General features: G+C 42.6%; 1 protein-coding gene across 2 annotated transcripts in view; it reads right to left on the bottom strand.

The window, feature by feature from the left end:
* Nucleotides 1–26718, bottom strand: part of NAPEPLD (N-acyl phosphatidylethanolamine phospholipase D) — a 33470-nt gene that overhangs the window by 5994 nt on the left and 758 nt on the right. Inside the window, exons 2-5 of one of the 2 annotated variants that reach the window (XM_081879177.1) lie at nt 15713–15851; nt 4845–5145; nt 1086–1732; nt 173–287 (exon numbers count right to left, since the gene is read on the bottom strand). In XM_081879177.1, coding sequence (XP_081735303.1) covers nt 173–287; nt 1086–1732; nt 4845–5145; nt 15713–15851 — 1202 coding nt within the window. Of the gene's footprint in view, nt 1–172; nt 288–1085; nt 1733–4844; nt 5146–7157; nt 7202–15712; nt 15852–26718 lie in introns of those variants that run through there. The other variant, XM_081879178.1, reaches the window with a different exon arrangement.

Raw genomic sequence — 26718 nt, 5'->3', positions numbered from 1 at the left:
AGAGGATGTGCAGTTCTCCCACACACTAAAACTCTGGGATGTAAGTGAATGATACTTTCTGTTTTCAGTCAGAAGAAAGGATATTTATGCTATCAGGCTGGAACAGACAGTTCTAGATGCTACTATTTTGAATGGACACCCACAGCTGCACAAATGGTTAGTTCACACCTACCTCATTGGCTAAAGCAAAGGTTCCCCAGTGAATTCCAACAGACTTCTTTGCTTGTACATCAATATGAATCCTTACTGCTTCTTCGGGGTCCACATGCTGGTATTTCATAAACCACCTACCAAAGAGGGAAAGAGCATTTTTCCTTGCGTGTTACACAGACATGCACTGGCCAAGTTAAGGTTCCCTTACTGCCCTTCTCAGTCTGTTGCATAGCTCTTAACTGGTCCAATTTGTTCCCTTCTCCCATGTTGCTAAAAGAGATTGTTCACTTATCTGTTAAGCTGCATCTCAATCATTCTAATGCATCTCAATGATCCCATCTTCCACAAGGCATCTCAATCACATTTAGTTTTCCTGTAATGCAAAACTGGCAGCCAATCTTCACCTACCCCTTGCCCATTAAGATCTAGCCTTTCCTCCTGCTTGTCTTTAAGACTGTGAGCTTTCATTGGCCCCCTTCAGATGACATAAACCATGGCTTAACATAAATCAGCAGCATGTATCACTCCCACTGCCCTTCTTCCTTCATGCAAGTAACAAACCAAGAACCTTGGTTTTCTGTGATGTCCAAAACAGTGCTCATGTTTTGTTTCTCTCCAAATATGTAAACCATAATCTGAAGTCAACTGTTCTTGGCTTCATAGTTGCGGTTGAGGAAGGAAGGAAGGAAGGAAGGAAGGAAGGAAGGAAAGAAGGAAGGAAGGAAGCCAGCTGTCATGATAAGCAAAGGTCTGTGGTTTGTTGTTACTGCTCACACTAGAGGAGGAATGAAGCAGGAGTGATTTGGCATGGTAGGCCAATGTGGCTATGACACTGCCTGTGTTTTGCACATCTTACACATTGTTGGTGCTGTATATAAACAGTGGTAGTTTTGTATCTTGGGTCACAGGCTCCAGTTTATTGGCTTACGTACCTTGGTTCATATGCTCCAATGGGAATAGCTGCAAGATCGAAAGGTCCAAAGCGCTTCCCTATCTCCTCAAATGCAACACAATAGCCAGTATCTCCTGCAAAAAAGAACCTATTCCAGGGCCCCAAGACAGACCAGCTTCCCCAGAGAACTTTGTTGTCATCTGTTGCAGTCCTCTTGGACCAGTGTTGGGCAGGAGTAAAAACAAATGTAACTGCGTCATGACCAGGAACACAGTTTTCTCCCCACCAGTCCAGCTCAATTACATTCTCACAGCCACATTTCTGCATCCAGTCTAAAAGACCCAGGGGCACAAACCATCTCAGGTCACTGCCAAAGCGACTATTTAAATTTATTACAGAGTGGTAGTCCAAGTGGTCGTAATGAGTGTGGCTGATCATCACTGCATCTATTTTGGGGAGTTGATCTACAGTACACGGAGGTCCTCTAAAACGCTTAGGTCCTCCAAATTGCACTGGAGAGGCCCGCTGGCTGAAGATGGGGTCAGTAAGAAGCGTAAGTTCATCCATTTCCACCATTACAGAAGCATGTCCAAGCCATGTTACTCGCATACCAGCTCCGGTTTTTCCAGCTAGTTCGGGGTTTTGAACAAAGTAAGGTTTCAGTACTGGAAGCTCTCTGTCAAGTTCCTAGCAAAAGAAAACAAGGACACAAAATTAGAAAGCACACCTGGCTTACAAGCAGCAAGTGTTTCATCCACTTTGGACCCTTGAGGCAGAAAGCCTTGTTAACTCTACACCAGGCATCCCCAACCTTCGGCCCTCCAGATGTTTTGGACTACAATTCCCATCATCCCTGACCACTGGTCCTGTTAGCTAGGGATCATGGTAGTTGTAGGCCAAAACATCTGGAGGGCTGCAGGTTGGGGATGCCTGCTCTACACCAACAAGATGTAATATTAAAGTCCATGGTATAAATACACTTGAACGTCATTTAGCGTAGACCAATGCTGCTCATGGACTTGAGCATCAAATATTTCCTCAGTGCAACTAAGCCATCAGTTGTCTACCAGGCCCTTAGTGACTTCAAGGCAACTGGGCCAATGGTAGCCAGAAAGGAAGTGACACATAGGCTCTGCATCACGAGTCACAGGAGGCTTTGTAAATGTAAACAGCACAGCAGAGGGAAGGGTGCCAGCCAGCCTCCTCCCTGCTTTGCTAGGTTTCTATTTGCAAGACTTCCAGCATACGAGAAACGTGCACAATGACAAGAATCATTTGCATCTGACGCATCCAGCCAGTTCAGATTAGTATGATGCAGATCTGCACGAGTTGTACATAAGGAACCCTGTTTATGTGCATGAATCACCCTTGGTATTTCAAGGTAACAAGTTTTGCTTGCAGCTTGGATTAAGGGAGGTATTATAGCAGGGTGAAGGTCCAACTCTGCTTGCAGATAACACTGACAGATAACATTTAGAAAAGAAATAACCAACAACTAACAGTAAACATGAAAATCATTTCCCAAATACAAAGGGCATTCCAAATTATTATTATTATTATTAGTATATATTGCCCTTCATCTAACGATCACAGGGCGGTTTACAATATAAATACAAAAAATGTTTGTTATAGGGCCCTGCCCTGCTTCTTTCCACCTGGCTTGGGGCAGGGCCTAATAGGCTCCATGGAGGAGTGCTGCTGCTGCTGCAGCTGGGCAGAGAGGACTCCGTTTTTGTTTTTAATTGCTTTTATTTTTTATGTATGTCATTTTAAATTGTGATTTATATCAATGCTGTATTTTTAGTCTTAGATTTTATGATTTATATGGAAATTGTTTTCCATTTGGTTGTGTACTTTTTGAAGTGTTTTATTTATTGTTTATGACTTTTATTACGTTGGTAATTATGTAAATCTTGTCATGTTGTAAGCCGTCTTGAGCATTGTTTTAACTATGGAAAGGCGGCATACAAATAAAATGATGATGATGATGATGAAACAAGAGCGCCCCACCTCCCAGTTTAAAAGGGCATAGATTGTTTCATTAGCCAAAGGCCTGGGAGAGGAGGAATGTTTTTTCCTGGTGCCTAAAGATATGTCACGAAGGTGCCAGGCAAGCCTCCCTGGGGAGAGCATGCCACAAGTGAGGAGCCACCACAGAAAAGGCCCGTTCTTGTGTCGCTTATCCTCCAGACCTCTCACAGAGGAGGCACACAAAGAAGGGCCTCCGATGATGATCACAGAATCTGGGAAGAGGTATTGAGCCGTTTAAGACTTTATAGACCTGCAGCAAAGGGCAGCCCCCTCCCACCACTTCTCAAACTGCTCTTACCATTAAAAAGTTTCTCATATTCAACCAAAGTCTTTCCTTCTGTAATTTAAACCTATTAGATCTAGCCCCTGCTCTCTGCAGTAGCAGAGAACAACATTCCACCATTATTTTCTAATTTGATGCTGGTCTCCGAAGGTTAGCCAAGGACAGGGACATCTGCTAAGGAGTTTAGACGTGAATTTGTGTGAATATACAGCAGGAGACACTGTCATATTTGGGGGGTAGTCATTGAAAATGCTGCACAGCCTTGCTGTCTGAATCTGACAAGAACGCCTAATTAAAACATGTTCTCAGTAGATCTCAGGTATCATAATGGAACACATGGGAATAGGTCTCAAAGGGACACAGTGCCTGAACTGTTTAGGGCTTTAGAGGGTACACAAGGGATGCATGTACACACTGCTACAAAAATTGAAAATTATTCTTCCATCTGTAATGTTCTGAATTATTCGTTCTAGTTTTGCTGGAATGAAGGGGCAAGTAACTGCTCAAGGAATTCAAATCCCACTCCTAACTACGTGTTCATTCACCTTAGCAAACGTCTGTTATTGCAAAGCTATGTGTAATGCTTACTGTAATGATATAAACTAAGAAAAGTGCTCTGTTAAAAAAAGAAGACTGAAACACTCAGAATAATGAATTTTACAGCAAATACAGCATCCTGCGCTTTTTCAGCACTGCTACAAAATTACTGCATATGCACCGCCAGCATAAAATTGAAGCTGCAACTCAACTCTGCCTTCTTCTACAAAGGCTAGGAATTCATTTTCAGTACCAGAAATATACTCCCAGTCTTGCCACTCAAAAATCAAACCCAGTTCTAGGGTAATGTAGGAGAAAAGCCTTTTAGTTGCTATTGTTAAACAACTGAGTGTCAGAATCCTTGCTGATCTACTGCAAATCCCTCAGAGATCTACTAGTAGACAGGCAATCCATGTAGAAGGCTGCCTTCAACTCTTGGCTGCCACAGAATCTGTTTTATCTGGGCTCTATGGTGCAATGTTGACCAGCTCTTAAGTTATGCTTTGATTAGGTGACATGACAAAGGCAGTGTTATCCCACACTTTCCAGTGCATTTTTCTGTTACGAAAAGTCTGCTTTTGGAGGGAAGTGGGCTTTTTGTGCAAGACATCCCAGTCAACTATAATTGCACAACCTAAATTTACCAGTATGTGATTGAATCCTACCTGAAAATAGCAATAGTTTGGAAGCACAGATAGTCTATTTATCTATTTACCACATTATCTATTTACTTACCCCCCCCACTGCGCACCTCCACCCCAGCTGCCCAGCCCACCAGAGGGATGCAACATTTGCCACGCCACGGGCACCAGCAACCCACGCAACACCACTGAACGTAATATATATACTTCAAAAATCTTTGACTTACTGGTAAACATGTAATTTACATGAAGTGGTATTGAGAGTGCTTCAAACATTACTAGATGAATAGAAGTATAGAATGTTTACCTGCTTTGAAGATGGGACCTTGCTGTTGTCCTTTTCCGTAAGAGCCCATTTCATAATATTTGGGAAAGATGGAGGTTTCCATGTTGGCCAGGGGTTGATAAACCTCCCATCTTTACCTCTCTTTGATTTTGTTACATCTTCCTCCAACCTATAATCCAGTCTGAAGCTTTTTCTGGATGTTCTGGAAGAATCGCTGCCCCGGGAACCTTGACTAGAATTTTGCCGTTTCCGTACTGCTTCTTTAGGATTCTGATCGCAAGGAGACAAAGGCTGCTCTTCGTCCATATCTTTTGGCGAAGAACTAAAAAGAAATATATAAAAGTTTATCGTTTTTTAGCTGAAATATTTTTAATGCCCAAAACAATGTCCCCAGAATAATCCTGTCAGCTCCTCTTCCATTTTTCTGTACAAAGAATGCACAAAGAACTTGTTTTAGCAAGCAGGTGTGGCAAGATTTTTGCGATTCAGGCAGAATCTTCCTCTTTGCTATGCACAAAATCAGGCTCTCGAGTTCCTGCATGTTAGGAGGGGATGGTCTGTTCTTCTTCCAGAAATTAATTCTAACACTCCTGAAGCTCATAATCTGTGCAGTTAGATTTAGCAAGTTCATTCCTAAGACACATCAACCAAACAGGCAATAACTTTGCATCCAACAGCACTTTGCATTTTCATCTGCACTGACAAGCAGGGATCCTTGACCAGGGCTAGGATGGTGAAGAGGACAAAACCACGGGTGAGAGCAGAGAAAGAGAGATTAACCAGAAGCAGAATGTCCTAAATCAGCTTCCCCGTGGGTGTGGTGCTTTAAACTGATGGGTACTTCCCATCACACTTTAGGGAGAGGATGCAAGGAATGATAAACAGCAATGATATCTAGAAACAATAAGGTTATTCCTACCAAGATGAATCATCTTTCCCTTGACAGTGAGTAATAGTTATGGTTTGCAAAGGACCTCAAACCTACCACACATGGGCACTACATTTGCACCTACTGTTTCAGACTTTAGATTTTAAAATCCAGACTTAAAATAACTTTGAACACTGGGGATTGTAAGTAAGTGCTTTCCAACTGCACTCTGAACTTCTGTCAGAAATGCTTGATTAAAATGAACTCTTTGGTCCCCTATTAAGATCACAGCAAACAGTAGCTTGGTTGCTAATCCGGCTACTTACAACTGAAAGGGCAGGTAAGGTCCCAAAAGCTCTATATAGTTGAAACAATTAATGAACAGATGTCAAGAGACAGGTGTATATTAAGCTCTGAAGGGTACATTAGAACAGAGGTATCAAACTCTCTTTTTTAAGTCATAGGAATTGGGGACTGAAGACCCTTTGCGTTGTAGGTTGGTTAAGGGGAGAAATAAAGATGACACAGACTTCTAAACTAGTGGGGGAACTGGCATGGGTAAACAAAAGAAAACAGTGAATTGAGACACATGGATTTTGGAAAACAGCATCAGGATGGGACAGAACTGAGTAAATGCAGAAGAAGAAATTAAGAGCATCTCACGCACTATCCAGGTGAGAGATGTAATGTGCTGTGAAAGGAGGAGCAGGAGGAAACAAAGGTTGGGGAATCAAGAGTAGTGAAATGTCTGGGTTCCAACCAAATTAATCAGCTACATTATACTTTCAAGGTTCCTATTACAGTTCCAAGGTTGCTACAAATATCCCTGTCCAGAATAATTCTTACATATAAACTAGCTTTCATACTGTTCTAGAGATTGAGAACAGGTTTTCCATGTAGAGATAAATCAAACCTTTACTGTACCTTTCCAGTACTAGGGCAGCTTGAACACAAATCATGTCCAGCGTTATTTGCAGTGTAGTCTACTGACACAGATTCAGTTTTTTTTTATATCAAAGAATGCCCATCCTTTGATGTCAGTAAGATAAGGCATGTATTCTTAGATTGCAATCCTACACAGTGGTACCTCGGGTTAAGTACTTAATTCGTTCTGGAGGTCCATTCTTAACCTGAAACTGTTCTTAACCTGAAGCACCACTTTAGCTAATGGGGCCTCCCACTGCTGCCGCGCCGCCGGAGCACGATTTCTGTTCTCATCCTGAAGCAAAGTTCTTAACCCGAGGTAATATTTCTGGGTTAGCGGAGTCTGTAACCTGAAGTGTATGTAACCTGAAGTGTATGTAACCCGAGGTACCATTGTACCCAGTTTGGAAGCCCCACTCAACTCAGTGAGATATTTTTAGCACTGCACTGCTGATTTAAGAAATTTGGTTCCACCACTGAGCACCATCTAAACTAGAGTTCAGTTAACAGCTATGATTCTTCTCATACAATACAGTACTTACCAGCTTGGGTGAATAACTGGATTTGTCATAATTCACGATCATTTTGCAAGTAACCTTAAGACTGTGTTGGTGCAAAATTTATGCAGAAATAAAAGAAGTGAAGAATCAATGTTAAGAAGAAATACACTTTAGTATTTTGAGCCTTCCCTCCCCACCTGCTCAAGATTTCCTGATGCTGTAGGGGTAGCCTTTTGCTGGGAAGTGAAATTGTGATGTCATGGGCAGGTGACAGCTCAGGTGAGGAGAGGGCTACAGCCACGTGGCTCCATTTCTAGTTATTCTGCAGCTTTGCTGAGACTTGTAAATCATTAGTCAGTATTCTGCTCAAAAGAAATATATTTTCCTTTACACTTACATCAGCACATCTAAAATGTAGACCATTCTTTCAAGCTTTTCTTGTAGCTATAAAGGCCTCTTCCAGCTTATATATTTCCTTTGGCTCTTAACAGGTATTTCTTTAAGCAACCCACGGCATGAAATCATTACACTACAATTCATTCTGGTTTTTTGGGATGCCGAGACAAGGCATGTCGTAGCCTCAGACACAGATGCCTGCCTCAGGGCTCCATAGTTGTTATTTTGCAAGTGCATAGTTTTAAAACAGGTTTTAATACTTCATGAAAATGGGACAGCTTTGGCCATGCGCATACAGGAGCATGTGTGAGAGAAGGTGGGGCTTAGCAGTGTACACCCCATCTTTTCATCCAGTAGGACCAGTTTGATACTTTTGCCTAGTGCTCCAAATAAACTAGGCCTGCCACTGCAGGAGTCTGAATTCATGGATAAAAGATTGCTCTGATGAGTCCTCTGAAGGATGAAGGGAATGGAATATATAATTTAAAGAATTCCATCTGCTACCGGTATATAACTTCGACATAGGGAAATAGAAAAGAAAAAGGAATATACCACCATTTATGAAAGACAGAGGCTTTTCTATTTTGCCACTTGCTGAACAGCAGTATGCAAAGATGCAAAAGCCAAAGGGCTATGCTAACTGAGGAGTATGAGCAGATTCATGCAATTTATGAATGCCATTGTAAAGGTCAACAGCCCAAGGTCTACACATCCCAAAGTTTTTTTTCTGTTCTGTAAATACAATGGTACTTGATCTCCCTACATACACACCAAGACCATGACAAGTAGACAGTTTATTCTCTCAACATGAGATTGCCCCCCACCCTGAGGTGGCAAACTGACAGTAACTATATTTTAAGGACTCCAACTTATTGCAAGTCATGCATCCAGGTATTTCAATCTCCTCCAGAGGCAGCAATATATTTTGCATCTCTTATGAAAAGCAAGTACTGCAACCTGATACCTGAGAAAAAGCAACTATCCTGCTTCCTGTTACACCCGAGGTGTGTGTGGTCTAAAAAGGTCTGTGTTGGCTAATGGTAAATATGACTGATAACCCACACAGTATGTGTGTGAAAGGAATGCAGTTACCTTTGGACTGATAAGAACTTAACACAGTACAGCTTTCTTTTCACTGACTCAGTGAAAAGTGGTATAATATCAGCTACCATAAAAATATAAACATATGACACATGAAGCTGAAAAAGAGATCTTCCTATTGGCCTTCAATTAAAATAATAAATATCGTAATCACTTTCATTTGAGAGTAAATTCAACTTTTCCAAATATTCTCCCTCCTCCTGTTTCTAATGCTTTCATTTTGGAGAATAGCCCCCTTTCAAAATGAGATCGAAAGCAAAAGTTTATGCAACTCATAGAGACAGATTAACAGTAGTGTTAAACTTCGAATCGTACAATTCCTAAACGGCAACCATGCACTCAGTTTTGCACACTGAAATCCCACTAAAAAGCCAGCAGGTGTAGGACCATAGTCTTCAAGGTGTTGCAGATGAATATTTTCATTTTTTCAGTTAATATCTGATGGGGGAACAGCAGGTCACAGCAGCAACTTGCAATTTAAAAAGCAGGATTCTGCCATTTCTATAATCACAGAAACTGCCCTGCAATTTCTTTGATGCCCTTCCAGAAGCTTCGTAGGGCATGAAGCACTGTGGGAACATGCCACACAGTTGGAGAAGGTCAGGTTTATATTCTGAATTGTTACTGTCAGTGCTTCCCCAATGGGCCAAAATGGAAAAAGCTCTGCCAGCAAGCGTGACTGAAAAACCAGCACTCAGCAGCTTCTCTTCTTTTTTAATACACAAAACAAGTCACCTTGAGACCCCGGCTAGCAAGAGAATCCACAGAAGCAAAAGACGCATTGCTTGCTTTTGTTTCAAACTAATGTGAGAGGTCTAAAATAGACTCTGTGAAGGAAATGTCTTCAGCAACTTTAACCACTTAGGCTCTGACAGGCATAATGCATTTTCTTCCCCATCCTCTTCATTTTGTTGCTTTTTAGCGATGAGATTGCTTTAGGCATCAAGTGGAAAATACGTTGCAATTATGAATGCTGCTTTTAAAAAAACAATACTGTGAAGCTCAACAGAAGGTTCAAGGCATTTGGAATGAAACACGGCCTGAGAAGAACATATGTTTAAAGAAGATTGGAAAATGTTTATAGAATATATGGGAAATAATTGTGTACAGCTGAAAACTCTGGCAGCATTAAGATAAAATCAACAGTGTAAATAAGTTTTGATGGATGCAATAATGGAAAACTGAATGGTATAGTTTTTGTAAAATATGCAGGGATTTATGATATGTAAAATGAACCATGGAAAGAGAAGGGATTAGTCACTGATATCTTAAGGATGTAAAATAAGTATTTTAAATGGTAAAACAAATTTAATAAAAAATAGATAGATAGATAGGTAGATAGATAGATAGATAGATAGATAGATAGATAGATAGATATAGAATCTACTGCAGGCATAGGCAAACTCGGCCCTCCAGATGTTTTGGGACTACAACTCTCATCATCCCCGACCACTGGTCCTGTTAGCTAGGGGTGATGGGAGTTGTAGTCCCAAAACATATGGAGGGCCGAGTTTGCCTATACCTGATCTACTGTGGAATCACATAGGTCAAGAAACCTTTTAATAGAGGGGTCAGCAAACTTTTTCAGCAGGGGGCCAGTCCACTGTCCCTCAGACCCATTGTTGTGACATTTTGCATGGGACCTGTCAAGTCCACCTCTCATGAACATACACAATGGGGGGAGATCCTAGCCATGGATGGATGAAATTCAGGGTTCAGCTTACACAGGCAAGCGTCCAAGAATCCCTGCCTACAATCCACAGGGCAGCACCGGGAGGGATGGGCAATTTGCATTACCACTGATCAGGGCCAGCCGAACCAGAAAGTGGCACTGCCCTTACCTCTCCAGGGGGAAAAGCATAATGAAGCTCTACACCAGGAGCGGGGGCAGCGGTGGAGTGTCAAATCAACCTTACCCAATGGTTGTAGTGGGAATCAAAGGCCATGGGGGGTCGGGCACTCTGAATCACACTTCTCTAGGAAACCCTAGAGAAGAGCTTTCCAAACTCTGTGTTGCGACACATTGGTGTGTCGTCTGCAGTGTGCAAGTGTGTGCTTCTCCCGGGGCTGGAAGGGGGTTATTCCACCTCCAGTTTGCTAGTAAAACTGAATTACTGTGTCACGAAATGATGTGTGTCCCTGTGGATCCTGCTACCTGAGGTTTGTCTCCTCCCCTAGTCTCATGGGTGCTCATCTATTTTGGTGCAAACTGTCACGGTGCTCTATCATCTTTAAAGCATGTGCAGTGAGAAGGTTTTATACAGTCAACGGCAGGTATGAAAGATGGAGAGGGGCGGGGAGGGGGAGATGTCAAAATAGAAGCAGGGCACAACAGAGTGTACATGTACGATGACAGGCTTGAAAAAAGCAAAGGCAGAGAATGCTAGGAGGGAAATTCAACAACAGAAGCTGAGGCTTTGATTGCCCGGTCAAGGTAATACTGTACTGAAAATCATTTACAGGAGCATCATGATGTCTGTAGAAACTCATGCACCCACAATTGAAAGAAAGATGAATCCCAAGAGGATAGAAGGAACTCCAAAGGCTAACAAGTCCAATCATGAATAGTGATGGAAGATCTTCCACATCCAAACAGCCATTCCCAATGGATTGGTGCAACCAATAACAAAACACAGCCTGCGATCATCTAGATTATTGTTCTTCACAAGTAGGAGGAAACAAGGCTAAGCGTGCCAAGTGAGCTCATAGGACAAACTTCCTTTAGAAACAACATGCAGCAACTAAAGTAAACAAAATGTAGAACACCCTGCAAAGTGGGGTCTAAAAGCAAAGCCCCTTAGCTCTTTGCAATCAGCCCAGCTGTCCAGGGTCTCAGTCTCCAGCGGCAGTAACTCCTACAAGTTTTAGGGGCAGAACACGTTTTTTCTTGTCAATCGCAAGACAGCATATCAAAATTAAACAAAATCTCTCATTCATGCTCACAGTTTTAAAACTAAAAAGCTAGTAGTTCCTTTGATGTTTCTGCGGAGGCTGTTACAGGACATCATTCCTTTGAGAGTCAGAACCATTTTTCTGGTCAACACTTAAAATCTTTTTGGGGAGGAAGGGGGAATTATTTTATTAAGTTTGAGAAACACTACTGAAGGTTGTCTTTGAGGAAGTTGCATACCTCTTTTCACATTAAAACATATATACAAATGGCAAACAGTAAATTTGAGAATACCGCAATTAACTAATCCTTTTACATCAAGTCCAGGAACCTTTATTTCTTTGCATTTAGATTCAGGTAGGTAGCTGTGTTGGTCTGATGCAGTCGAAATATATTTAAAAAAATAAATAATTGTCCAGTAGCACCTTAGAGACCAACTAAGTCTGTTCTTGGTACAAGCTTTCATGTGCATGCACACTTCTTCAGATACACTGATGAGCAACCTGGTCTCTGAATTCTGCACTAGCTAAAGTTTCCGAACCATCTTCAGAGGTAACACATTGCAGTAATCTAACTTAGAGGTTACCAGTCAAAACAAAATAAAAAAATTCCTTCCAGTAGCACCTTAAAGACCAACTAAGTTAGTTCTTGGTATGAGCTTTCGTGTGCATGCACACTTCTTCAGATACACTGAAACAGAAGTCACCAGACCCTTATATATAGTGGGAGGGTGGGGTGGGGTTTTTCTCAGCAGGGTAGTAGGAAATGGGTGATTGAGTCAATGGGTATGGTAAACCTGTTGACGACTGTTAACGACTGCCATTAGTCCTACAGGAAAAAGCAAGGGATAGTATGCAGATGATTAGCATATGTGATGAGACAGGCATCCAACATCTCTATTAAAAAAGTAAAGGGACCCCTGACCATTAGGTCCAGTCACAGATGACTCTGGGGTTGCGGCGCTCATCTTGGGTCATGTGGCCAGCAAGACTAAGCCACTTCTGGTGAATCAGAGCAGTGCACGGAAATGCTGTTTACCTTCCTGCCGGAGTGGTGCCTATTTATCTACTTGCATTTTGATGTGCTTTCGAACTGCTAGGTGGGCAGGAGCAGGGACCGAGCAACAGTAGCTCACCCCATCGCAGGGATTCGAACCGCAGACCTTCTGATTGGCAAGCCCTAGGCTCTGTGGTTTAGACCACAGCGTCACCCGTGTCCCGGTAACATCTCTATTAAGATCTGTCTTAATAGGATTCCTGTCTCATTACATACTAATTGCAGTCATTAACAGTCGTCAACAGGTTTACCATACCCATTGACTCAGTCACCCATTTCCTACTACCCTGCTGAGAAAAACCCCACCCTCCCACTATATATAAGGGTCTGGTAACTTCTGTTTCAGTGTATCTGAAGAAGTGTGCATGCACATGAAAGCTTATACCAAGAACAAACTTATTTGGTCTCTAAGGTGCTACTGGACAATTTTTTAATTTTTATATATAGCCCTTTGCATTTAGTTGCCCAGCATACAAAGAACAGAAACTCACATTAATCAGACTCACATTAAACAACATACTCCTTTTTTACACCAGTGTTTATTGATACTATTTAAGAGCGATTGCTAGCAAGCTGTCCAGCATATGCAACACAAGACACATTAAATAATAGGGCCAGTTGCCAGCCATTGAAACATATTTCTGCAGAACACAGTTCATTTTTAAATACTCCAGATTATTTTAGGCTGATCCCTACTGAAGATCTGCACCTACAACAAATATCAATCCACAGGATATTGTTTTTCTGTGCAAACGTTAAATAAGAAATCAGTGCTGCAAGGCATACAAATTTGGAAGAGAGGGATTATATAACATGCTTTTTGAAGACTGCTGCAGCACATTTCCATGTCAATGAGGGAGAAGGCTAGGAGTATAGCAACTGAATTGATCTTCCTGGCTTTCATTCTCCAGTCCAGTCTGATTCACCAGCTAAAAACGAGACAGATCTTCCCAGGGGAAGACAGGGCTGGACACAATGTATGCTAATATCTCAATTGTACATAATCTATTTTCTTTGTAGTCCTTACAAGAATCCCTCAAAGTGGTTGCCCATTCATAGAAATCTGCAAAATGAACCAGTGGCGTAGCGTGGGTTGTCAGCACCCGGGGCAAGGCAAGTAATTTGCACCCCCTAACCCGTGGATTTGCGCCCCCTAACCCGTGGATTTGCGCCCCTAACCCTAACCCCCAGATGTTGCGCCCGGTGCGGCCGGCCCCCCTGCACCCCCACGCTACGCCAATGAAATGAACAAGTGAATTGTAAAATGTTACTATTAAACTGTCTCAAGCCCTAACGTGGCCCTTAAAGAGGCCCAAGACATGATGAGGCACACAGCTCAAATTAAGCCCCAGATGGCAAAGAGAGAGACTTTAGCAACTGTCTTCAGTACACTGTCTTCCAATTCTAAAAAACACTTAACTATTTGCAGTTAAAGTCCCCTGATTTTCACAGATTGCAGCAGCAATCCCTTAATTCATCCCTGGTAAATACAAATAACAGAGATCCATAAATGCTGAATTAAAGGGTGACAAAGGTTTAACTATTTGCTATTTCTAAAACACAAAGATTGGTATACCTGCTTGTGAAGCATAGGTGCCATCTGCAAACCGCCTTCCAATGTGATAGCACGTTACATGCTGATTTGCCATGTCCCTCAACTGCATTCCATTTAAACTGACAGTGTGGGAGGCCCTCACTCAGACAATGTGTTAGTCATTTGATTGCACAGTACGTCCAAGGAACTTCAGCAAGGGCTTGATACTACAACAGATGGCTGGGAAGTGACAAGACACACGTAAATCATGGGCAGCAGCAGCAGCAGCCCCATCCACAACCCAGTAAAGACAAGAATATTAATTTAGCCCATTTGCACAAGTGGAGCATAAATCAGTTTTTGCACATCTACCGCCTGCAATTATAATACAAAGTCGCTTTTAATTTTTGAGACCATCATTTAAATGGAAAACCTGCAGGCACTTCCACACAAAAAGATTCCAATATATATTTCATTTGAAAGAAAGAATGAGCATACATTCTATTTCTCTCTTCAGTCTAGCTAGCCCACCTGAACATCCAGGTGTTGCACAAATGCACAAGCAGCTTAAATGCCCTTTTTCAGTTGCGGGAAAGAGCCCCAATGCATGGGAGGCTTAATTTACAGTAAAATCATCTCACTCCCAGGTTCTATTCCACCTGATCAACATTCACAAGTGACATATTTCGTAACGGGAGGCTTTTGCGATGCTGGATGCAATGCACTGAGTCTCGGGGGACTCCAACGGGACTCCTGCAAATTGCACCTGCGGCCAGACCCACCTGATCGAAGCTTCCTCGGAAGTAAGCCCCACAGAAGGCAACCACTCCTGCACAGCCCCAGTGGCGTAGCGTGGGGGGTGCAGGGGGGCCTGGCCGCACCGGGCGCAACATCTGGGGGCAGTGGCGTAGCGTGGGTTGTCAGCACCCGGGGCAAGGCAAGTAATTTGCGCCCCCTAACCCGTGGATTGGCGCCCCCTAACCTGTGGATTGGCGCCCCCTAACCCGTGGTCTGGGGGTTAGGGTTAGGGGGCGCAAATCCACGGATTGGGGGGCGCCAATCCACGGGTTAGGGGGCGCCAATCCACGGGTTAGGGGGTGCCAATCCATGGGTTAGGGGGCGCAAATCCACGGATTAGGGGGCGCCCATCCACGGGTTAGGGGGCGCAAATCCACGGGTTAGGGGGCGCCAATCCACGGGTTAGGGGGCGCCAATCCACGGGTTAGGGGGCGCCAATCCACGGATTAGGGGGCGCAAATTACTTGCCTTGCCCCGGGTGCTGACAACCCACGCTACGCCACTGCACAGCCCTATATGCGTCTACTCAGAAGCAGGGGCCCTTAGGTGAGCACATACAGGCTTGCAGCCTTCGACCACAAGCCAAGCCGGCTCCCCTCGCGCCCACAATGCCCGTTCGCGGGGCTCCAAAGCCGCCTTCTTGAAACCCAGAAGAGTTCTTCTAGCCGCCGGCGGAGCTGCATGCCCACTGCGGGAGAAGGAGGGGCGCCGCTTCGCGCACGCAAGAGAAAATGAAAGAAATACGCTTCATGCGGCTTTCGCCCCCCGCCTTAGAAATGTGAATATTCCACCCGGGAAGCGGCGCTGGCAGCGGCTCCTCACCTCCCCTGAGGCGTTTCTTCCTCCTCGTCGTCCATGGCGGGGCTGCTGCCCGGTTTCTCCTCCTGCTGCCGACCCCAAAGGCCTCGAGGCTGCCGGCGCTCCTTGGCCGCTGCCCGCCCGCTGCCGGGCGCCGAGGGGGAGAAGAGCGCCAGGCCGGAGCTCCACAGCGCCCTGCGCCGCCTCACCATGGGACGCCCAGCATAGGCAGCAGCAGCGCCCCCGCCGCCGCGCCTTCCCCGGCTCCCCGGCCCCCCCGAGCTCGCGGCCGCCCTCTCCCTCGCCGGAGAGGAACTGCTCCCTGGTCCACGCTTGGCTGTGAAATCCTTCCCCGCGGGACTGGGGCACGAAGGGGGCGCGGGGTGGGAGCACCCGGGGCAGCTCAGAGGAAGGACCCTGCCACGTGGAAGTGTCCGGCCATATCCACTCAGGTGCCACTTGCAGTGGCGTAGCGTGGGTTGTCAGCACCCGGGGCAAGGCAAGTAATTTGCACCCCCTAACCCGTGGATGGGCGCCCCCTAACCCGTGGATGGGCGCCCCCTAACCCGTGGATGGGCGCCCCCTAACCCGTGGATGGGCGCCCCCTAACCCGTGGATGTCCGCCCCCTAACCCGTGGATGTGCGCCCCCTAACCCGTGGATTGGCGCCCCCTAACCCGTGGATGTGCGCCCCCTAACCCGTGGATGTGCGCCCCCTAACCCGTGGATGTGCGCCCCCTAACCCGTGGATGTGCGCCCCCTAACCCGTGGATGTGCGCCCCCTAACCCGTGGATGTGCGCCCCCTAACCCGTGGATGTGCGCCCCCTAACCCTAACCCCCAGATGTTGCGCCCGGTGCGGCCGGCCCCCCTGCACCCCCCACGCTACGCCACTGGCCACTTGTTCTGCACATCTGCTTTAGGTCTACTTGCGGGGAATTTGAGTGGGTGTGGACACCGCGTGTCTGCTGGGGGACGCGTCATGCTTAGAGATGGGAAGGCCTGGAAAAAAACTAGGGAAAATAGGGGGAGAAACAGGTCCCCCCCCCCCCAATTTTCCCCACAACTTTTATTGTTTTTTCCCCCAGGCCTTCGCATCTCTAAATGTTCCTCCTGGAACAGTTTGTCCACCTTGGGTCTTGTATGCTAATCATGCACAAGTGGCAAATTCCCTTTATCTGCTGTTTCTTGTTTTAGCACCCTGGGGGCCAAAAGTCTCACCCATTTATGGTAGCATAAAATTCTTAATCTCAGGGTTGTGGATTTGAGCCCCATGTTGGGCAAATGATTCCTGCCTTGCAGAGGCCTCTTCCAACTCTACAAGTCTATAATTCCATGTTGTGAGCCCTGTAAAACAGCACTGGTTCCCACTGTCACTGGGATCTCTGTGTCCCTGTTTATTATAAAAAGTGTCCGTCCTGCTGCTGGTTAGATGCCATATTGTATTGGCTTGTTCTGCCTGTCCATAGAAAATAACAGCAGAAAGAACTAAATAACAGTGTGATGTAATTATTCACACAGGGACACACGGTATCTTATCCATCTCTCACACTGCAAATCCTTGAGTTCCCAATATAATTTTTCTCTCCATCTGGGGTCCAGAAGCTCACTTTTCATAATGTTTTAACACCGCTTCTTTGTTCCAGAAAATCTCGCAAGACCTGGATTCCACATATGGATATAGGGCAATACATTTGTATACGTACCCTTAAGCATGATCCACAATTTAAACTCATTTTTTAATCATGTCAATAAGCATGCAGTCTGGACTAAGCTCCCATAAACAATCAAGGCCAAGAAAAATGTATGTGTGTGTCCTTCTTTTTTCCCACTGTCCTGCTTTGGGCCCAATGACTTCAGGCAAAATGTGTGGACTAGCTTTTTTTTTTAAATGTATTTTTATTAAATATTTTCTTAGTTTACAAAAGTATGTGCAATGTCTCTCTTTATTTTCTCCAAGTAACATTTTTTACAGATCAATGTTTCTATTATACTTAATATATGTGGGGTATGTGTGGACTAGCTTGATTGATGCAAGCATAGTTTTCAAATCCAAGTGGTGCAATGCTTTTATCTCTGTTGTTTCATCTATGAAATCTCATTTACTCATGCAAGTCATCACATGATATTAGTTATTAAGTGAGTAACTTGCACGTGTAAAACCAGTCCACTGAAATAACTTTGTCCCTGCTAAAAGATTGGGGGGGGGGGTTTTGCCTGATTTTTTTTTTTCTTTCCTATTATGAAAGTACTAATGGCACATGCTTCCTGCCAAAATGATAGTTCATAAACTTTGGGTGCTTCTAGGCTGTTGCTGTTTTCGGGTATGGCTCAATCAGCTACCATCAAATTCAGGTTGTGCAATTAAAGTTGATTGGGAGGTCATATTCCCTCAAAAGACCAGACTTTTTGCAACAAGGAAAGTGACAGGAAAATGCAGGGGATAACACTTGCTTTGATGCAACATTATCTAGCTTCTCTGCAAAGAAATCAGAGTGAATGCTCATTAAATAATCAACATCATTAATCTCACTGAAAACAAATCAGGATAAAAAATAAGCAGGTTTTCTGGAAGTAACCTTAAAGTCTACACCCATTTTTACTCAATGCTGTGGCTATAGGCGAAGCTAGCTTTGCCTGTATCGGTTCACACTGGCCCATGAAGATCTCATCATGCGGCACATGGTGACCTTAAGCTTTGGGGACCCTGCAGCAAAAGTCACTTTTAAAATATTTGTGATTGTGTGTCATAACAACCTGAAACTGGACTGTATCTTGAAGTGGTTTTAATTATGCACAACTATATTGTCATCTGCTGAAACAGTGTGCAATCTGCATGGTAAGACTTTTCTATCATCTATCATCTATCTATCTATCTATCTATCTATCTATCTATCTATCTATCTATCTATCAGTCATCTAATATTGCTTACTTGAAATAAAAGTTCTTAAGTAGTTCCCAAGGTAAAAAGGTAAAGGACCCCTGGATGGTCAAGTCAGTCAAAGGTGACTATGGGATTTGGCGTTCATCTCGCTTTCAGGCCAAGGGAGGCGGCGGTTGTCCACAGACAGCTTTCCGGGTCATGTGGCCAGCAGGACTAAACCACTTCTGTCACAACAGAACACTGTGATGGAAGCCGGAGCGCACAGAAATGCCGTTTACCTTCCTGTCGCAGCAATGCCTATTTATCTACTTGCACTGGTGTGCTTTCAAACTGCTAGGTTGGCAGAAGCTGGGACAGAGCAACGGGAGCTCACCACCTTCATGTGGATTCAAACCGCCAACCTTCCGATCGGCAAGCCCAAGAGGCTCAGTGGCGCCACCCCTGAGTTTACAAGTAACTATATGGCACAATATAATCATCTATCACAGATTACTTACTCCTTATTTCTTGAACCACCTGACACATAAAACATTCCTTATTCCAAACATCATAAAATATAAACTTCAGCACACTGAAATCCTTCAAATCTAAAATAGCCATTTGAGAGTTCTAGTTTCAGCTTCAACGTTCTGCTCTAGGTTTCTGCAACTGCTTAACTGCAAGGGAGTATGTGGCACTCATTAATTGCATGAATTAAACATAATCAACATGTTCAGTACACAGAGCCAGCTGTCTAGAGTTTGGGGGTGACATGGTAGAACCGCAATTAAATCTCTGCTATTGATAAATATATAATCTTTAACATTTGAAGACTAGAAACACAGTAATCAGTAAAATTATCACCATGTTGATATGCAGATTTTACAAATTCCCAAGGGTGTTTTTATTCTTTTTAACTGAAACATTTAGAGGGATTTACATTTGGGGAAAAACAAGACAGAATGCATCAATAGGTATAACAAAGAATAAGGAGGAGATAAACGGTTGAGATTCAAATATATCTATGTAGATGGTTAAAATAATGACGCTTTTTAAATTATGCAGTATTAATCATATGCCATCAGGAAACCTTATTGAAGGTAGTGATAATGAGAACTAACCTGTTTCACTTGCATGTATTTAATTAATCCTAAATTTATTTTAGAAAAAATAAAATGCTTATTTGTATTTATACTCCCACTAATCCAATGGATAATTTATTTGAAACACTCTTCATGTCTATATTCTGTGTTTTGTTTTTAAACAAATGAGGTTTTCTTTTGCTATAGCAAAAACAGAATACAGCTAAATAAAAAATAGCAGTCATATATGGTTAATCACTACTTGTGTTTAACATTGATAGTGATATATTCCTAGAAAATGATACCAAAAGTTGTACATTTGGTAAGAAAACATGGCATCTCAAGGACATTCTCCTGATTTTTTCTTTTCTGTAACCAAGAGTGTGATCGAAAAGGAAAGTCAAGATGGTCTCTCTGATCTAATCCCCTCTGAGCTACTGACATGCTATATGACCTTGGGCAATTTATTGAGCCACTTGGGCACAATTTATCCTTGGTGCCTTTCAATTGATTACAATGGAGTTAGTCCAGGAATATATTTGTGCTCTTTTGCTTCAGTTTGTATTAAGACATTAAATAAAAGACAGAAAACTCAAAAGTAACAGAAAAACGACTTTTGAACAGATTACATTTCACAATTTTAAAGTGTATAAACTTTAAAACAATTTATTATTCCACAAATACAATTTTGTAAACTTCTCTTGTGTACCACCTCCCCCCCTCCCCCCAATGCAGGAGGCTTTGGTTTTTTACACACTACTGGTGCAAAATGCAGTTAGGTCATTCTTTTTATCAATTTGAATTGAAGCAGAATTGGGGGGGGGAATGCATCAGAATGCAGTATTTCATAAGAAACATAAGGATAGCTGTAGTTTGCAACTAATGTTGTGGGGATACCACCTCTCAAGCCAGCAGCATAAACACACTGGATGTGTAGTAAAGGGGTGTGTATACACAGCCTTTAGCAATGGAGTTGCCCAGATATTCTGAAGAAAATTGCAGAATATACAACAAAATGTATTTTTGATACATATGTTTAAAGAACTCTTTGATTCAGTCAACTATTCATTTCATGCTAATTGATATCCTTTATCCTCCAGTCTCAGAAAATTTGAGTTCGGGTAGGTTGAAGAAGTATTGCGTATAATTTACAACACAATTAGTTGCGAGCAGCCAGAGTGACCCAACTCACCAAAATTACTTAGAACGATACTGCACATTTTGCTCCGTAATGTTCTTTCTATCAGGGCTATAAACATATTCTAATTGTTGGCAGCCCTACACAAACACACTCAAAAACAGGAAGCAGGAGAAGAGGTGGAGGCTACAATGAGATAGGATAGGGAACAGAATGTATCTTTCCCAGGCCCTAGGATGGATGAATCCCAAGCCGGAATTAAGATTGCCGGAAGAAATATCAACAACCTCAGATATGCAGATGACACAACCTTGATGGCAGAAAGTGAGGAGGAATTAAAGAACCTTTTAATGAGGGTGAAAGAGGAGTGCACAAAATATGGTCTGAAGCTCAACATCAAAAAAACCAAGATCATGGCCACTGGGCCCACCACCTCCTGGCAAATAGAAGGGGAAGAAATGGAGGCAGTGAGAGATTTTACTTTCTTGGGCTCCATTATCACTGCAGATGGTGACAGCAGTCACGAAATTAAAAGACGCCTGCTTCTTGGGAGAAAAGCAATGACAAACCTATACAGCATCTTAAAAAGCAGGGACATCACCTTGCCAACAAAGGTCCGTATAGTTAAAGCTATGGTTTTCCCAGTTAGTGACGTATGGAAGTGAGAGCTGGACCATAAAGAAGCCTGATCACCGAAGAATGGATGCTTTTGAATTGTGCTGCTGGAGGAGACTCTTGAGAGTCCCATGGACTGCAAGAAGATCAAACCGATCCATTCTTAAGGAAATCAGCCCTGAGTGCTCACTGGAAGGACAGATTGTGAAGCTGAGGCTCCAATACTTTGGCCACCTCATGAGAAGACTCCCTGGAAAAGACCCTGATGTTGGGAAAGATTGAGGGCACAAGGAGAAGGGGACGACAGAGGACGAGATGGTTGGACAGTGTTCTTGAAGATACCAGCGTGGTTTGACCAAACTGCGGGAGGCAGTGGAAGACAGGAGTGCCTGGCATGCTCTGGTCCATGGGGTCATTAGTCGTTTAGTCGGACACAACTAAATGACTAAGCAACAACAACAACAGTGGACCATTCCTGGAAAAAATAAAATAAAACCAGGGTGCATTGAAACTCCTGGGTCAGGTGAAGACAGTGAAGAAAGAAGTTTCCTGGGCAGGATCTGAGCATCTGGACCAAAGCAGGGGAATAACACAGGGAGTCCCTGGGTTCTGTGCTGGAGCTAAGTATTCAGGCATCAAAGTGAGTGTGTGTGGAGTGATTTGGTGGGTGAGTGGAAGCTCAGCAATTAATGCTGTGGATGTCAAAAGTTCACTGTCAGGTTGGAACCCAAGCAACAGACCATCCGTGGTCCTTGAAGCCCAAGTTTTTAATACCTAAAAAGTTTTCAATGAGTATTCCACTTCTGGCTAGGTCCAATAAGGCTTCCTCCCTGTGTGGTACATACTTTGGTATTTTCCCTATAGAATGCCCCTATAGAGAGCCAGTGTGGTGTAGTGGTTAAGTAGCAGTAGTCTCGTAATCTGGGGAACCGGGTTCGCGTCTCCGCTCCTCCACATGCAGCTGCTGGGTGACCTTGGGCCAGTCACACTTCTCTGAAGTCTCTCAGCCTCACTCACCTCACAGAGTGTTTGTTGTAGGGGAGGAAGGGAAAGGAGAATGTTAGCCGCTTTGAGACTCCTTCGGGTAGTGATAAAGCGGGATATCAAATCCAAACTCTTCTTCTTCTTCATCATCATTATTAGGGTGAGTCCCTTCCTTGCCATAATATATCATATTTCTTTTGTGGTTTGATGGGACCACACTTCCCCAGCTATGTCCTGTACAGATGACTTTCAACAGGATCTTCCCTGAAGTGACAAATATAATGTTCTAGATACCTTTTTCATTAGGCTTCCGGTCTCCTGCTTTTCCTGCACGGAAGACCAAACAAACCAAAGCCATATTAAAATATCATAAGCAATGCTGAAGTGGAACATCTTGCAGCCTTTTGCAGGTAGCACTGCCTGACAACATCTGTTTTTCTGGCTTCATTTGTATATAACACAAAACCATAAATTAGCATTATTGGAAGATGCCTGGAATACATTTGGACATGCTTGCTCAGCCCTCACAACTGCAAGGAGGTGATTAGAAGCATATGCTTCAGATTTCCAATTAATTGTAAATTAACCAAAGTTTGCCATGGTTTGGACCTAATAACAAACCGTGATTAATTTAAAACTGAAAGCAAATGTTTCCAGTTTTTTCTTTTAGCATTAAAGGTTCTAGGCTGAATTCTAAAATCTCAGATATAATCATATGTGCCTTGGTGTTCAGTTAAAGTCATTGGCTGAGGAAGAGTAAGTAAGCACTGACCAAATTCTGAAAAGCCATACATATACATAGTGGGATGATAGACTTTTATTCTGCAACTAGTATACACTCATTAGCAATCCTTCCAACAGGAACATCTACTCCAAGGAAGAAACAGCTGTTTAGTTGCCTAATGACAGCTCATTCCTTGCTGAAATACTCCACAGGATAAGTTTGTGGCCACAGGACTCTCTGAGTGCCATTCACTCAGAAGTAGCTCCTGCAGTGCCTTGTGGACTTACTTCCTATTTAGTGTAAATAGAATAGGATCAAACTTTTATGCCAGTTACAATCTACAGGACACAATACATCTAAGGAAGTGGAAACAGGAGGGATAGGAAGTTAAGAAGTTCAGCCAAGTGGTCCAAAGTGTAAATGAAAATAATTCTGGATAACCTTGAGAAAGAGACTAGTCTCAAGATGCTGTTCCAATACCAACACAGAAACAACAGAATTAATATCAGTAGGAAGAGCACCCAGAGCTGCAAAATGATCCAAAAAGTATGAAATACATAGAGGCGCACTGGTATTTCAAAAAGTTCCATTTTACTGCTTTAGGAGTACATTGGCACATTCCAATCTGAGCTAGCCAGAATTAAGTAATGCTTCATTTTTCTAAGATTAATCAGGATACTTGGTGTATTCATTTTTTAATATATATTTTAAAAATGTAACCTAAATCAACACTGTTTTGGGATAACTCAGTTGGGAAAAAAGAACATTGATTTAACAATTAACATTACTGTATTATTCTTTCTGTAGATCACTTTTACATGGTTGTCTGGTTCAATGAGAATGAGAAAGAAGGCAGAAATACTAGAGCACTGCAGAGGAACACTATAAAGAAGAAAAATGGTGGCAGTTACAGTGAAATATGGGAGTATGGAAGGACTCTATGAAACGCAGCCAAGGCATACAAGGGAAATTATAGAAGGGCAGAAATAGGCTGCAGCAATATAGATAAAAGAAAGAACACAGTTGCAAGGCTGGATGCGGACAATAGTTTTTCAAAGGCTTGAGCATTGTCTGAGAGAGGCATCATTTCCTATGACGTTTTCTTCCACTTTTCCAGAAACCACCTAAGTAAGCCTGCTTTATCTTCATACTGCAAAATCAGAAGCCATTGAGTACATACGTAAACATGTAATGCCAATATTACATTTATAAATCAGCATACTCAAGATGCTAAGCACCTGGTCACTAGAATGGCAATGTGTCATCTAAATTAACTTATAATTTAAAAAAACTCCATGAGCTCCTGTGATGATGACCACCACAACAACAGTATTAGAGGTGAAATTAATCCATTAAAAGCAGACAATGGCATCCCTTTTACTGGTGCTTTAAAATTACTGAGTTGATGATGCAGTTTGCTAAGAATTATGAGGGAAAACAGGATGAGGAGGTAATATTTTCTTTTAGGGGCTGTGAAAATGCTAACAATTGTCCTCAAAATAAGCACCCAGTTAATGAAGAGCCCTGACATTACAGCTTGAGACAGCAATCTTCCCTCCTCATTCCTTAGGGAAAAAAATCCTTACAACTCACAAGAACAAAGAATCAATGTCAGTGGCCTGAAGGCTTTATGTAGTTACTTTCCATTAATCAGCCATGGGAAAGAAAAACTGTGTGCTGTTTAATTGGTTGGGAAACAAGGCACAGATAATAAAATGAAATTCAGGAGATGATAATGAGCAGCTGTTCAATAGATGTAACTTTGCCAAACAATTTCCATAAAATGTAAGATATTGTACAATCTCACCTATTGAATTTACATAAAATACTTTGGCAATAATGTCTAAATTGTAAATACAATGGTTTACACTTTATGAGTGTTACTTTAATTCAATTACTTAGAATAATCATTAATTATCAGAATATATAGTTCAGTAATTTGTCAGTTTATCCCCGAAGGGGTTGTGCAAGCGCAACATTTGTGTAGCACTTCAAATGGGTAGATTCCATCCAGAAAAATGGTAGCATTAGTGTCAGTAGAAAATTGCTTAGCTTCAGCAAATTAAATCTAGACATTGCCTAAAAGCAGGACTTAAAGTTCAATGAAGCAGCTACCTACAGACACAGACACCGTGAGGCAGAAACACTTAAGATTACAAATCCTTAATTTGCCTCTGCTTCAGATATGTTTAAAAGATGAAGGTGAGGAAAATTGCCAGAGAGTAATGAAGGGCTCTTTTCTCATTCTGAGGCATAACAGCTAATACGTCTAAGTGGACAAGTCTTTTGGACACAGCAATTTAGAAGCAGAGTTAATTACAAGTTTACTCTGTGTATAAATAAAGCAGAATAAAAGCTTCAAGATAACTCCAAATTATGAACAATCTAAATATTGTTGGATTTTTAGCCCCTTGGTTTACAATGTTTTCCTCTGCAACTGTATGTGTCACACACCCACAAATACCATCTTAGAACAATATTCAGTAATCTGATGAAGTGAGCTCAGGACTCTAGTTTGTGAATGTTTATCCCTAAGAACATAAAGAGTTCTACTGGATTAGACCAAAGCTCCATCTAGTCCAGCATCCTATTTCTCACAGTAGGTAACCAAATCCAAACCTTTATCTGATTCCCTTTTAAAGTCGCCTAAGCTAGTACCACCATCATATCTTATGGCATCTAATTCCACAAGATATGTCCACACTAGTGGGTGTTAAAGAATCAACTCACTGGAGCATGCCATTTTTAACTTTTAAAAAATCCAATAGAATATTAATATACTTTAAAATGTAGATGGAGAATCTGTGGCCATGGTGGCTTGAGAGTGATGGGAGCTTGCCAACAACATCTAGAAGGCCACAAGATCCCCATCCCTGATTTAAAATAATTAAAATTATATTGATATTTTTAAAAGATAAAAATGGTATGCCCTTCCAGTTAAAATAAGCACACTGACAGCAAATACAATAGTGGTGTGCCGATTTAGAAGTGTGTCAAACGTCTCAGCCACAGAAACAACAGTAACCTTAATGTAGGCGTCTGTTGTAGACCAAGCCAGACTCAAGACTTGGATGATGTGTTCATAGAGCAGATTACCAAACAATAAAAAAGGAGAGATATAGTATTCATGGGAAGCTTAAACTTCCCTGATATTTGTTGGAACTCAAACTGTGCTAAGAATGTAAGGTTCGGCAAATTCCTCCATTGCGTCGCTAACAATTTAAACTCCCAGAAGGTGGAAGAAGCAACAGTACTCATCATCCTGGAAAAAAGTGACAAGTGGGGTGTCACAGGTTCTGTCCCAGGCCCATTATTGTTCAGCATCTTTATAAGAGACTTGGATATTGGAATTGAGGGGAGGCTCATCAAATTTTCAGATTACACCAGACTGGGAGGGGTAGCTAATACTGCAGAAGACAGAATCAGAATTCAAAATGATCTTAACAGACTGGAGAACTGGGCCAAGCTAACAAAATGAATTTCAACAGGGACAAATGTCAGGTTCTGCACTTAGGCAGGAAGAACCAGATGCACAAATATAGAGTGGGGGGGCACATGGCTTACTAGCAGTACATGTGAAAAAGATCTAGGGGTCTTAGTGAACCACAAGCTTAATATGAGTCAA

The sequence above is a fragment of the Podarcis erhardii genome (assembly GCF_964252035.2).
Source record: "Podarcis erhardii genome assembly, chromosome: 10".
Lineage (NCBI taxonomy): Eukaryota > Metazoa > Chordata > Lepidosauria > Squamata > Lacertidae > Podarcis > Podarcis erhardii.
This window is presented reverse-complemented; position numbering and strand designations above follow the sequence as displayed.